The sequence below is a fragment of the Coregonus clupeaformis genome, chromosome 20, assembly GCF_020615455.1.
Source record: "Coregonus clupeaformis isolate EN_2021a chromosome 20, ASM2061545v1, whole genome shotgun sequence".
Lineage (NCBI taxonomy): Eukaryota > Metazoa > Chordata > Actinopteri > Salmoniformes > Salmonidae > Coregonus > Coregonus clupeaformis.
Window position 1 is genome coordinate 22,274,366 of NC_059211.1, and position 14,217 is coordinate 22,288,582.

The 14,217-nt window shown below is 43.9% G+C and overlaps 1 protein-coding gene across 6 annotated transcripts in view; it reads left to right on the forward strand.

The window, feature by feature from the left end:
- Nucleotides 1–6,053: 6,053 nt before the first annotated feature.
- Nucleotides 6,054–14,217, forward strand: part of hps3 (HPS3 biogenesis of lysosomal organelles complex 2 subunit 1) — a 44,331-nt gene continuing 36,167 nt past the window's right edge. For 2 of the 6 annotated variants that reach the window (XM_041840596.2, XM_045205390.1), the window contains exon 1: nucleotides 6,064–6,951. In XM_041840596.2, the coding sequence (XP_041696530.1) occupies nucleotides 6,735–6,951 (217 nt within the window). In that variant the 5' untranslated portion in view covers nucleotides 6,064–6,734. Of the gene's footprint in view, nucleotides 6,952–14,217 lie in introns of all 6 variants that reach the window. The other 4 variants (XM_045205393.1, XM_045205392.1, XM_045205391.1 and 1 more) reach the window with 4 other exon arrangements.

The window sequence follows — 14,217 nt, forward strand, 5'->3', positions numbered from 1 at the left end:
CGCGCAAGAAGTAAGACGCATTGGTGAAAGTTAGAAAAGTTTTGAACTCCTGGAGCCTTGTTAGCATGCACGAGGGTGCCTGCTCGAGTTGAGGACTCACAGGACAGTAAAAACCTGCTAGTTACAGTCCGTTTGATGTTTCAAGTTTTATTAGTCGTACGGGATATGCATTGTATACAGTGAGGGAAAAAAGTATTTGATCCCCTGCTGATTTTGTACGTTTGCCCACTGACAAAGACCTGACCAGCTACAAGACCATCGCCAAGCAGCTTGGTGAGAAGGTGACAACAGTTGGTGCGATTATTCACAAATGGAAGAAACACAAAAGAACTGTCAATCTCTCTCGGCCTGGGGCTCCATGCAAGATCTCACCTCGTGGAGTTGCAATGATCATGAGAACGGTGAGGAATCAGCCCAGAACTACACGGGAGGATCTTGTCAATGATCTCAAGGCAGCTGGGACCATAGTCACCAAGAAAACAATTGGTAACACACTACGCCGTGAAGGACTGAAATCCTGCAGCGCCCGCAAGGTCCCCCTGCTCAAGAAAGCACATATACAGGCCCGTCTGAAGTTTGCCAATGAACATCTGAATGATTCAGAGGAGAACTGGGTGAAAGTGTTGTGGTCAGATGAGACCAAAATGGACCTCTTTGGCATCAACTCAACTCGCCGTGTTTGGAGGAGGAGGAATGCTGCCTATGACCCCAAGAACGCCATCCCCACCGTCAAACATGGAGGTGGAAACATTATGCTTTGGGGGTGTTTTTCTGCTAAGGGGACAGGACAACTTCACTGCATCAAAGGGACGATGGACGGGGCCATGTACCGTCAAATCTTGGGTGAGAACCTCCTTCCCTCAGCCAGGGCATTGAAAATGGGTTGTGGATGGGTATTCCAGCATGACAATGACCCAAAACACACGGTCAAGGCAACAAAGGAGTGGCTCAAGAAGAAGCACATTAAGGTCCTGGAGTGGCCTAGCCAGTCTCCAGACCTTAATCCCATAGAAAATCTGTGGAGGGAGCTGAAGGTTCGAGTTGCCAAACGTCAGCCTCGAAACCTTAATGACTTGGAGAAGATCTGCAAAGAGGAGTGGGACAAAATCCCTCCTGAGATGTGTGCAAACCTGGTGGCCAACTACAAGAAATGTCTGACCTCTGTGATTGCCAACAAGGGTTTTGCCACCAAGTACTAAGTCATGTTTTGCAGAGGGGTCAAATACTTATTTCCCTCATTAAAATGCAAATCAATTTATAAATTTTTTGACATGCATTTATTCTGTCTCTCACTGTTCAAATAAACCTACCATTAAAATTATAGACTGATCATTTCTTTGTCCGTGGGCAAACGTACAAAATCAGCAGGGGATCAAATACTTTTTTCGCTCACTGTACATCATCCAAAGAAATGCTTACTTGCAGGTTCCTTCTCGACGATGCAGAAATAATTAAAAAGATAAGAATATGAACATAAAGTAAATGGATCAGTAGAATGGAATAAACATTTTAGCATCAGTATAATACAGGAAGGCACAATGTATAGTACAATATTGACATGTGTATTGGGGAAGAGGAGGATGGGGGGGAGTGTATAAATTAAAGCAGTATAATAAGAGTCTGGAAGCAGCAGTTGTGATGTGTGCTAAGGTGCGTAGAATCAGAGCAGGTGTTCAGCAGTCTGATGGCTTGATGTGTTTTATATTAGATTACGCTGGGGCTTTCTTACTCAACGTTTAAATGCAGACCGGCAAGCTGTCGAATGTGCGACATATACAGCTAGTGGGAGCTCTAGTTTGTGTGTGTCGTTGTAATGAAAACGGTTGTAACATTTCGACTTCGTCCTTTCTTCTTGGCCCTCAAATAAGTTGAAAACCAGCATTTGGTAAGTATATTCACTCGGAAACACATACCTTTTTATATATATCTTATATGACCGTATTTTAATGAATTTGACTATACACATTTTAAGCCAATTCTTAGCCTACAACATCCGATTTTTAAATCGCTCTGGATGAGAGCATCTGCTAAATGACGCAAATGTAAATGTAATAAGGAACCAGGAAGTACCACTTTCATGGCGTATTACTAGCGGGAAACTCGTCTATCATCCCTGAGCTCCGACTTCTCCCACATGCTAACCTCTGACTTCACCTACTAAGGAAATGACCTCGATAACAACATGTTCTGCAGTTAAATGTAACAACAAAACATTATTTATTAAAAAAACTATCTAATAATATGGTTTTTGAACACTAATTTGTTCACAAGCATGATAGCTGTACTTTTAGTTTATGGTTGACGCAGCTTGTTGGCCATTAGCCAATCAGTGTTTCTCATCAAGTTCAAAGCATGTGAATGCATCCAACAGGTATTTACGAATTCACAATTGGTAAATATCGGTTTTGTCTAGAAGGGATACATTTTTTTGTCAAAATTGACTTTTCATGGCAGGTTAGGAGAACCTACACAGCAGGTTAGGAGAATTAACGTAGCAGGTTAGGAGAATTAGGTTAAAGGGGCAATCTGCAGTTGCTACATCCATTTTTGGACTTAAAATTAATTATATGTACCCATTGATTCTTGAAGAATATAACTCCTAAATTCCCCATAAGCTAAATTCAACCGAAAAGTGTTAGGGTTAGCTAAAATGCAAAACAAATCTACTTTTTGAGTTCAATTTGACAAAACCTGTAACCCATCTGTTGAAAAACAAATGATCCCACTAAGTGCAAACAAGATGGGATGGCGTATCGCTGCAGAATGCTGTGGTAGCCATGCTGGTTAAGTGTGCATTGAATTCTAAAAAAATCACAGTGTCACCAGCAAAGCACCCCCACACCATCACACCTCCTCCTCCATGCTTCACGGTGGGAACCACACATGTGGAGATCATCCGTTCACCTACTCTGCGTCTCACAAAGACACGGCGGTTGGAACCAAAAATCTCAAATTTGGACTCATCAGACCAAAGGACAGATTTCCACTGGTCTAATGTCCATTGCTCATGTTTCTTGGCCCAAGCAAGTCTCTTCTTCTTATTGATGTCCTTTAGTAGTGGTTTCTTTGCAGCAATTCGACCATGAAGGCCTGATTCACGCAGTCTCCTCTGAACAGTTGATGTTGAGATGTGTCTGTTACTTGAACTCTGTGAAACATTTATTTGGGCTGCAATCTGAGGTGCAGTTAACTCTAATCAACCTATCCTCTGCAGCAGAGGTAACTCTGGGTCTTCCTTTCCTGTGCCGGTCCTCATGAGAGCCAGTTTCATCATAGCGCTTGAACTGATTGGTTCAAACGCATTAAGAAGGAAATCAATTCCACAAATTAACTTTTAACAAGGCACACCTGTCAATTGAAATGCATTCCAGGTGACTACCTCATGAAGCTGGTTGAGAGAATGCCAAGAGTGTGCAAAGCTGTCATCAAGGCAAAGGGTGGCTACTTTGAAGAATCTCAAATATAAAATACAGTTTACATACACCTTAGCCAAATACATTTAAACTCATTTTTTCACAATTCCTGACATTTAATACTAGTAAAAATTCCCTGTCTTAGGTCAATTAGGATCACCACTTTATTTTAAGAATGTGAAATGTCAGAATAATAGTAGAGAGAATTATTTATTTCAGCTTTTATTTATTACATCACATTCCCAGTGGGTCAGACGTTTACATACACTCAATTAGTATTTGGTAGCATTGACTTTAAATTGTTTAACTTGGGTCAAACGTTTCGGGTAGCCTTCCACAAGCTTCCCACAATAAGTTGGGTGAATTTTGACCCATTCCTCCTGACAGAGCTGGTGTAACTGAGTCAGGTTTGTAGGCCTCCTTGCTCGCACACGCTTTTTCAATTCTCCCCACACATTTTCTATAGGATTGAGGTCAGGGCTTTGTGATGGCCACTCCAATACCTTGACTTTGTTGTCCTTAAGCCATTTTGCCACAACTTTGGAAGTATGCTTGGGGTCATTGTCCATTTGGAGGACCCATTTGCGACCAAGCTTTAACTTCCTGACTGATGTCTTGAGATGTTGCTTCAGTATATCCACATAATTTCCCTTCCTCATGATGCCATCTATTTTGTGAAGTGCACCAGTCCCTCCTGCAGCAAAGCACCCCCACAGCATGATGCTGCCAACACGGTGCTTCACGATTGGGATGGTGTTCTTCGGCTTGCAAGCAACCCCACCTTTCCTCCAAACATAACGATGGTCATTATGGCAAACAGTTCTATTTTTGTTTCATCAGACCAGAGGACATTTCTCCAAAAAGTACGATCTTTGTCCCCATGTGCAGTTGCAAACCGTACTCTGGCTTTTTTATGGCGGTTTTGGAGCAGTGGTTTCTTCCTTGCTGAGTGGCCTTTCAGGTTATGTCGATATAGGGCTAGTTTTACTGTGGATATAGATACTTTTGTACCTGTTTCCTCCAGCATCTTCACAAGGTCCTTTGCTGTTGTTCTGGGATTGATTTGCACTTTTCGCACCAAAGTACGTTCATCTCTAGGAGGCAGAACACGTCTCCTTCCTGTGCGGTATGACGGCTGCGTGGTCCCATGGTGTTTATACTTGCGTACTATTGTTTGTACAGATGAACGTGGTACCTTCAGCCGTTTGGAAATTGCTCCCAAGGATGAACCAGACTTGTGGAGGTCTACAATTTTTTTTCTGAGGTCTTGGCTGATTTCTTTTCATTTTCCCATGATGTCAAGCAAAGAGGCACTGAGTTTGAAGGTAGGCCTTGAAATACATCCACAGGTACACCTCCAATTGACTCAAATGATGTCAATTAGCCTATCAGAAGCTTCTAAAGCCATGACATCATTTTCTGGAATTTTCCAAGCTGTTTAAAGGCACAGTCAACTTCATGTATGTAAACTTCTGACCCACTGGAATTGTGATACAGTGAATTATAAGTGAAATAATCTGTCTGTAAACAATTGTTGGAAAAATTACTTGTGTCATGCACAAAGTAGATGTCCTAACCGACTTGCCAAAACTATAGTTTGTTAACGAGAAATTTGTGGAGTGGTTGAAAAACGAGTTTTAATGACTCCAACCTAAGTGTATGTAAACTTCCGACTTCATCTGTATATTTTGATTTGTTTAACACTTTTTTGGTTACTAAATGATTCCATGTGTGTTATTTCATAGTTATGATGTCTTCACTATTATTCTACAATGTATAAAATAGTACAAATAAAGAAAAACCCTTGAATGAGTAGGTGTGTCCAAACTTTTGACTGGTACTGTATGCTTTAGTAAGGTTGGATGCTTAAGAGTTCATAGTTATGGTTATCAACTGTACAGCAGAGATGGGATGTAAGTTACAGAAAACTGTAGTGGCAGCGGCAGAGAAATATTTGGGGCTACGAGATTTGACTTTAGAAGTGTTACAGGGTGTGTTGAGTGGTTGTGTCCTGTCCGCCGTTGGCCTGGGATCATTTAGCTATTTGATTTGACATTTTAGGACCCCTTTAGGTATATATAAGAAAAGTCTTACATTATTTTATAAAATATTGAATTTGGCCTTTGCTATTATAGCCCATAGAAACTAGTTGAATAACACATTCATAAATGGCAAAAATGACAGTCAAAAAATGTATCATAAGGAATAACGTTTTGAAGTGTCTGCCCTATATCTAGGAGATATAAGAACGTTCAGGAAATATTTTCGTTTTCTTTACACATGAACCCCTTATTTCTGTTGGCACAAAACGACCTCCATATTTCCATTCATTTGTATGGGTTACCTTCAGATGAGTCCCGTGACACTTGTGGGGAGAACAACATCATGTTCGTGAGAGTCTCATCTTTCCATAGAGTGGTCACATTAGTTTGAAGGCCAAACCGTTCGGACGCTACAGACGTTTTTGTGAGAAGACCGATTTTCAGGATTTCTCATGGTCTGACAAACGGCACTGTATTTTATCCACCTTCCACCACAGATACGGAAGGCCGACATAGGCTGATGATGCTAATTGAGATGCAGCCCATGCAAAAATAAATGATATTTTAAATTGACGGATTTTGATGGGGATTTTTTTATTATGTTACTTAGATTGACGCACCCATAGACTCTTAAAGATTAATTCGTGTAGGGTTTTATTTTAATTTTTTTCGTTTTGTGGAACAAAGTATAATGGATGTATATCCCAGTCTAGTCGGTGACAGTAATGAAACATAAATTGGATAAAAACCGCCGTTAAACCTCACCGAAGAAGAAGAAGAAGAAGAAGAAGAAGCAGAAGAAGGCGGGACTTTCACAGCGTATTGAAAGCCGGAGCGCCTTACTGACAGGGAACTCAACCAATCAACGCTGGAGGTGGGGTCTTTTTTTTCTAGTTGTCACATTCACAGCATAAACGCTTCATACTTTCTGTTTCAGATTACTTTAAAACTTTGTTCCTATAGATATACGTAAGATTATGATTTCTGTGTAGAAAGGGGACTTCTATTGGCAGAGCAAGTGGAGTAAACTTACCAGAGACTGGGTAAAAAAATACTTTTCGAGTTCAACAAATTCTGCCTGCTCATCACAAGACTGCGGGGCATGTGATATCGATCAAGTAATCTAGCTAGCCTCGGGTGTAGCTGTCTAACCGCGTTAGAGACAGTAACACCACCATATATTTGGTAACACAAGCCCTGGGTTTTCCGGACAGGGACAATGTAGTTAGCTTGGTGTATAAATCGTGTTTCTCAACGTAACTTAGGAAAACAAGTAAACATGGTTCACGTATACAACTGCCACCCTTTCGCGTCCCAGCAAATCGTGCCAACCGAGCAGGAACCGGGGTTGGTGTGCTGTGGCGGAGGTGCCCTATTCGTGGTGTCCGCTGGAGGATGCAAGATCGAGTGTTTTCAACTGGGAGAGGAGGGGTGTCCTCTCATCTGCCGCTTCGCCACCATGGGGACTGTGCAGAGCATCCTACACAGCGAGATAGGTGTGCCACTTTCTCTCACTTATTCTTTCCCTCTTTGCACTGTTGTTTACTGCTGAGTGATTGAGGTGCATCAAATTACTAGAGGGGTTTTGTCATGAACCCTCAAAAGTTCGAGAATGGTGTGAAAATGGCAGCCATATTGGTCAGGGAGAAATCCAAACCAGTCTAATTGAAATGAATGCCAGTAGAGGTATTATCCTAACCTTTCTCGGAGTTGCATTATGTTCCAGAGCACACATAGAGCCCTGAGTTGATTATACCATGGCTAGAATTGTTTTCAACATCCACTGAAGTACACTACATGGCCAAAAGTAGGTGGACACCACTTCAAATTAGTGGATTCGGCTATTTCAGCCACACCTGTTGCTGACAGGTGTATAAAATCGAGCACACAGTCATGCAATCTCCATAGACAAACATTGGCAGTAGAATGGCCTAACTGATGAGCTCAGTGACTTTCAACGTGGCACCGTCATAGGATGCCACCTTTCCAACAAGTCAGTTTGTCAAATTTCTGCCCTGCTAGAGCTTCCCCGGTCAACTGTAAGTGCTGTTATTGTGAAGTTGAAACATCTAGGAGCAACAATGGCTCAGGCGCAAAGTGGTAGGCCATACAAGCTCACAGAACAGAACCGCTGAAGCACGTAAAAGTTGTCTGTCCTCGGTTGCGACACTCACTACAGAGTTCCAATCCCTCTGGAAGCAACGTACGCACAATAACTGTTTGTCGGGAGCTTCATGAAATTACTTTCCATTGCCGAGCAGCTGCACACAAGCCTAAGATCACCATGCGCAATGCCAAGAGTTAGCTGGAGTGGTGTAGATTTAGCCGCCATTGGACTCTGGAGCAGTGGAAACGCATTCTCTGGAGTGATGAATCACGCTTCACCATCTGGCAGTCCAACGGACAAATCTGAGTTTGGAGGATGCCAGGAGAATGCTACCTGCCCCAATGCATAGTGCCAACTGTAAAGTTTGGTGGAGGAGGAATAATGGTCTGAGGCTGTCTTTCATGGTTCGGGCTAGGCACCTTAGTTCCAGTGAAGGGAAATCTTAACGCTACAGCATGGAATTACATTCTAGACGATTCTGTGGTTACAACTTTTGTGGCAACAGTTCGGGGAAGGTCCTTTCCTGTTTCAGCATGACAATGCCCTCGTGCACAAAGCGAGGTCCATACAGAAATGGTTTGTCGAGATCGGTGTGGAAGAACTTGACTGGCCTGCACAGAGCTCTGACCTCAACCCCATCGAACACCTTTGGGATGAATTGGAACGCCTACTGCGAGCCAGGCCTAATCGCCCAACATCAGTGCCGACCTCAGTAATGCTCTTGTGGCTGAATGGAAGCAACTCCCTGCAGCAATGTTCCAACATCTAGTGGAAAGCCTTCCCAGAAGAGTGGAGGCTGTTATAGCAGCATAGGGGGGACCAACTCCATATTAATGCCCATGCTTTTGGAATGAGATGTTGGACGAGCAAGTCTCCAAATACTTCTGGTCATGTGGTGTAGCTAGCAAGTTTATTAGATAGCTACAATAGTTGCCTTGGTAGCCAAACAAACAGACTTGCTAGTTTAGCTAACCAAACCAAGGTGTCCGCATGCTTCCCAGCCGAAACAGTTCAGAAGAGTTTGTGCATATATTATGACGACATTTAGTGACGTTTTTGTTAGTTTTTTGGATTTAGGTGAAGAGTAGTTTTTTTCAGCTGTTCGGGCACACACATTTTTTTCTAGAGGCAAGCTGAAGTTCGGCTCCGAGGTCTATGCCTCTTTGTCGGTTATTGGTCAACAGTAAGGATTCTTTAATACATTTTAGATTAATTCTGACTTTTGAGTGGCTACGGCATCTCAAAATGGACCAATAGTACTATTGCCACTTTTTTTCTGGTTTTTCAAGCGAAGGTCTTTTAAGGGAGAGTGCGAACTCGTTCGGTTCCTAGCCGACTTCGGCTTGCTGTCAGCCAAACTGAAGCATGCTGATGCCTTTAGTCCTAGCTTGCTATTATGAAAATCAAATTGAACAATCATTTTTTTCCAACTCGACTTTTGCATTCAGAAGCAGCTCAAACATGGAACATGTAAGAATGAACCATAGCCATTGAATTCTACCGGGCAAATATACTGTGCGTTATAGGGAAATAATGCTCTCGCTAGAATGCCCTTCAAGCCAATTAGAAACGAGTATTCAACAATGCCACGGTATAATTAAAGGCTCTGCATGGTCAATCCGACATCTGAAGTGGCCGTACAGTATTTACTGCGACGCAGCCTCCACAGACATCAGGGCTTTCATACTTCTTCCTCTTAGCAGAGCAGAGCTATTGTGAAGGAAGTTGTCAAGGAAGTGAGTTTGTGTTTATACAGGACGTACCGCCCCAACCTACCGTAGAGCTATACAGAGCCCTCCGCATTATTAAAACATTTGAGAGGCGCACAGCGATGTGGGACGGAGCTTGATTTGGCCTCTGTATGCCTTAAGGTCCTGGAGTGGCCTAGCCAGTCTCCAGACCTTCATCCCATAGAACATCTGTGGGAACTTAAGGTTCGAGTTGCCAAACGTCAGCCTCAAAACCTTAATGACTTGGAGAAGATCTGCAAAGAGGAGTGGGACGAAATCCCTCCTGAGATGTGTGCAAACCTGGTGGCCAACTACAAGAAACGTCTGACCTCTGTGATTGCCAACAAGGGTTTTGCCACCAAGTACTAAGTCATGTTTTGCAGAGGGGTCAAATACTTATTTCCCTCATTAAAATGCAAATCAATTTATAAAATTTTTGACATGCGTTTTTCTGGATTTTGTTGTTATTCTGTATCTCACTGTTCAAATAAACCTACCATTAAAATTATAGACTGATCAGGTCTTTGTCAGTGGGCAAACATACAAAATCAGCAGGGGATCAAATACTTTTTTTTCCCTCACTGTAAATAGACAGGTGTGTGCCTTTTCAAATCATGTCCAATCAATTGAATTTACCACAGGTGGACTCCATTCAAGTTGTAGAAACATCTCAAGGATGATCAATGGAAACAGGATGCACCTGAGCTCAATTTCGACTCTCGTAGCAAAGGGTCTGAATACTTATGTAAATAAGTAGAGGCGGGTTTAAGTAACCACATTGTGGGCCTGTTACAATGTGTCAATCATGACACGATCTATGTGTATACGAGAGATCACCATGATGTCAGAATAGAAAGAAAATGTTGTTCCGGGTGGAGAAAGTTGTGTTTTGTGCATGGTTCTCTGCAAGGTTGTGCTATGTATTTACAAATCAGTAATCTCATAGGATGTCTTCCCTGTAACGCACAGCATTGAGATTGCCTGCAATGACAACAAGCTCAGTCCGATGATGCTGTGACACACCGCCCCAGACCATGATGGACCCTCCACCTCCAAATCGATTCCCGCTCCAGAGTACAGGTCTCGGTGTAACGCTCATTCCTTCGACGATAAACGCGAATCCGACCATCACCCCTGGTGAGACAAAACCGCGACTCGTCAGTGAAGAGCACTTTTTGCCAGTCCTACAATAGATGTCTGGTGAGGACCTGCCTTACAACAGGCCTACAAGCCCTCAGTCCAGCCTCTCTCAGCCTATTGCGGACAGTCTGAGCACTGATGGAGGGATTGTGCGTTCCTGGTGTAACTCGGGTAGTTGTTGTTGCCATCCTGTACCTGTCCTGCAGGTGTGATGTTCGGATGTACCGATCCTGTGCAGGTGTTGTTACACGTGGTCTGCCACTGCGAGGACGATCAGCTGTCCGTCCTGTCTCCCTGTAGCGCTGTTGTAGGCGTCTCACAGTACGGACATTGCAATTTATTGCCCTGGCCACATCTGCAGTCCTCATGCTTCCTTGCAGCATGCCTAAGGCATGTTCACGCAGATGAGCAGGGACCCTGGGCATCTTTCTTTTGGTGTTTTTCAGAGTCGATAGAAAGGCCTCTTTAGTGTCCTAAATTTTCATAACAGTGACCTTAATTGCCTACCGTCTGTAAGCTGTTAGTGTCTTAACGACCGTTCGAGTGCATGTTCATTCATTGTTTATGGTTCATTGAACAAGCATGGAAAACGTGTTTAAACCCTTTACAATGAAGATCTGTGAAGTTATTTTGATTTTTATGAATTATCTTTGAAAGACAGGGTCCTGGAAAAGGGACGTTTCTTTTTTTACTGAGTTTAGTTAACAGTACCGTAAGGAGCCGGCAAAATTGACTTTCCAATGACATGAACCATTGTCAATGTCGCATTTCTATTTCGTGACGTAATCGCGAAAGAATCCAGCAGAGGGCGTTAGTGAGCCATTACCTCCATTACCTGGCTATGTGAGGTTAGTGTGCCACATCCAAAACTGTTTGTTCACAATAAACAACGAGCAATAATATGATAGCCCCCGCCTGTTCACTTATTCATAGATAATGAATCTCAGTCAAGCAATAATATTAGGTCCATACGAACATAACTAACCATTTTACATTTAAACAGGTTCTCAGGTACAAAATGCGTATCAGCCAATAAAAATTGTCAATTTACTTACACGTGACAGAACACTAAATTGTAACTGGTCCCATTAGATTACATGGCACACGTTAGCCCTATGCTAGCCTCAACATGTGGCACTGATTTATATCCTATCTTGACTTTATATCCACCAACCAATGGCATTTCTTAAAATAGGTCAACCCTGGCCACTAGAGGGATATTAGTCCAAAGTGGATTACCAAGAGAGTTTTCATCTATATTTTTCATAGCTGTCTATTTACCACCACAAACCAATGCTGGCATTAAGATTGCACTGAATGAGTTGTACAAGGCCATTAATCAACAGGAAAACGCTCATCCAGATGCAGCGCTCCTAGTGGCCGGGGACTTTAATGCAGGGAAACTTAAATCCGTTCTACCTCATTTCTACCAGCATGTTAAATGTGCAACCAGAGGGAAAAAAAACTCTAGACCACCTTTACTCCACACACAGAGACGCATACAAAGCTCTCCCTCGCCCTCCATTTGGCAAATCTGACCATAACTCTATCCTCCTAATTCCTGCTTATAAGCGAAAACTAAAGCAGGAAGCACCAGTGACTCGGTTAATAAAAAAGTGGTCAGATGACGCAGATGCTAAGCTACAGGACTGTTTTGCTAGCACAGACTGGAACATGTTCCGGGATTCTTCAGACAGCATTGAGGAGTACACCACATCAGTCACTGGCTTCATCAATAAGTGCATCGATGATGTCGTCCCCACAGTGACCGTACGTACATACCCCAACCAGAAGCCATGGATTACAGGAAACATCCGCACTGAGCTAAAGGGTAGAGCTGCCGCTTTCAAGGAACGGGACTCTAACCCGGACGCTTATAAGAAATCCCGCTATGACCTCCGACGAACCATCAAACAGGCAAAGAGTCAATACAGGTCTAAGATTGAATCATACTACACTGGCTCTGACGCTCGTCGGATGTGGCAGGGCTTGAAAACTATTACAGACTACAAAGGGAAGCACAGCCGCGAGCTGCCCAGTGACACAAGCCTACCAGACGCAGCTAAACCACTTCTATGCTCGCTTCGAGGCAAGCAACACTGAAGCATGCATGAGAGCACCAGCTGTTCCGGATGACTATGTGATCACGCTCTCCGTAGCCGATGTGAGTAAGACTTTTAAGCAGGTCAACATTCACAAGGCCGCAGGGCCAGACGGATTACCAGGACGTGTACTCCGAGCATGTGCTGACCAACTGGCAAGTGTCTTCACTGACATTTTCAACATGTCCCTGACTGAGTCTGTAATACCAACATGTTTCAAGCAGACCACCATAGTCCCCGTGCCCAAGGACTCTAAGATAACCTGCCTAAATGACTACCGACCCGTAGCACTGACGTCTGTAGCCATGAAGTGCTTTGAAAGGCTGGTCATGGCTCACATCAACAGCATTATCCCAGAAACCCTAGACCCACTCCAATTTGCATACCACCCCAACAGATCCACAGATGATGCAATCTCTATCGCACTCCACACTGCCCTTTCCCACCTGGACAAGAGGAACACCTACGTGAGAATGCTATTCATTGACTACAGCTCAGCATTCAACACCATAGTGCCCTCTAAGCTCATCACTAAGCTAAGGATCCTGGGACTAAACACCTCCCTCTGCAACTGGATCCTGGACTTCCTGACGGGCCGCTCCCAGGTGGTAAGGGTAGGTAACAACACATCTGCTACACTGATCCTCAACACGGGGGCCCCTCAGGGGTGCGTGCTCAGTCCCCTCCTGTACTCTCTGTTCACCCATGACTGCATGGCCAGGCACGACTCCAACACCATCATTAAGTTTGCCGACGACACAACAGTGGTAGGCCTGATCACCGACAACGATGAGACAGCCTATAGGGAGGAGGTCAGAGATCTGTCCGTGTGGTGCCAGGACAACAACCTCTCCCTCAACGTCTGCAAGACAAAGGAGATGATTGTGGACTACAGGAAAAAAAGAGGACTGAGCACGCCCCCATTCTCATCGACGGGGCTGTAGTGGAACAGGTTGAGAGCTTCAAGTTCCTTGGTGTCCACATCACCAACGAACTATCATGGTCCAAACACACCAAGACAGTCGTGAAGAGGGCACGACAAAGCCTATTCCCCCTCAGGAGACTAAAAAGATTTGGCATGGGTCCTCAGATCCTCAAAAAATTCTACAGCTGCACCATCGAGAGCATCCTGACTGGTTGCATCACCGCCTGGTATGGCAACTGCTTGGCCTCCGACCGCAAGGCACTACAGAGGGTAGTGCGTACGGCCCAGTACATCACTGGGGCAAAGCTTCCTGCCATCCAGGACCTCTATACCAGGCGGTGTCAGAGGAAGGCCCTCAAAATTGTCAAAGACTCCAGCCACCCTAGTCATAGACTGTTCTCTCTGCTACCGCACGGCAAGCGGTACCGGAGTGCCAAGTCTAGGTCCAAAAGACTTCTCAACAGCTTCTACCCCCAAGCCATAAGACTCCTGAACAGCTAATCATGGCTACCCGGACTATTTGCACTGCCCCCCCACCCCATCCTTTTACGCTGCTGCTACTCTGTTAAGTATTTATGCATAGTCACTTTAACTCTACCCACATGTACATATTACCTCAACTACCTCAACTAGCCGGTGCCCCCGCACATTGACTCTGCAACGGTACCCCCCTGTATATATAGCCTCCCTACTGTCACTTTATTTTACTTCTGCTCTTTTTTTTTTCAACACTTTTTTTGTTGTTGTTTTATTCTTAC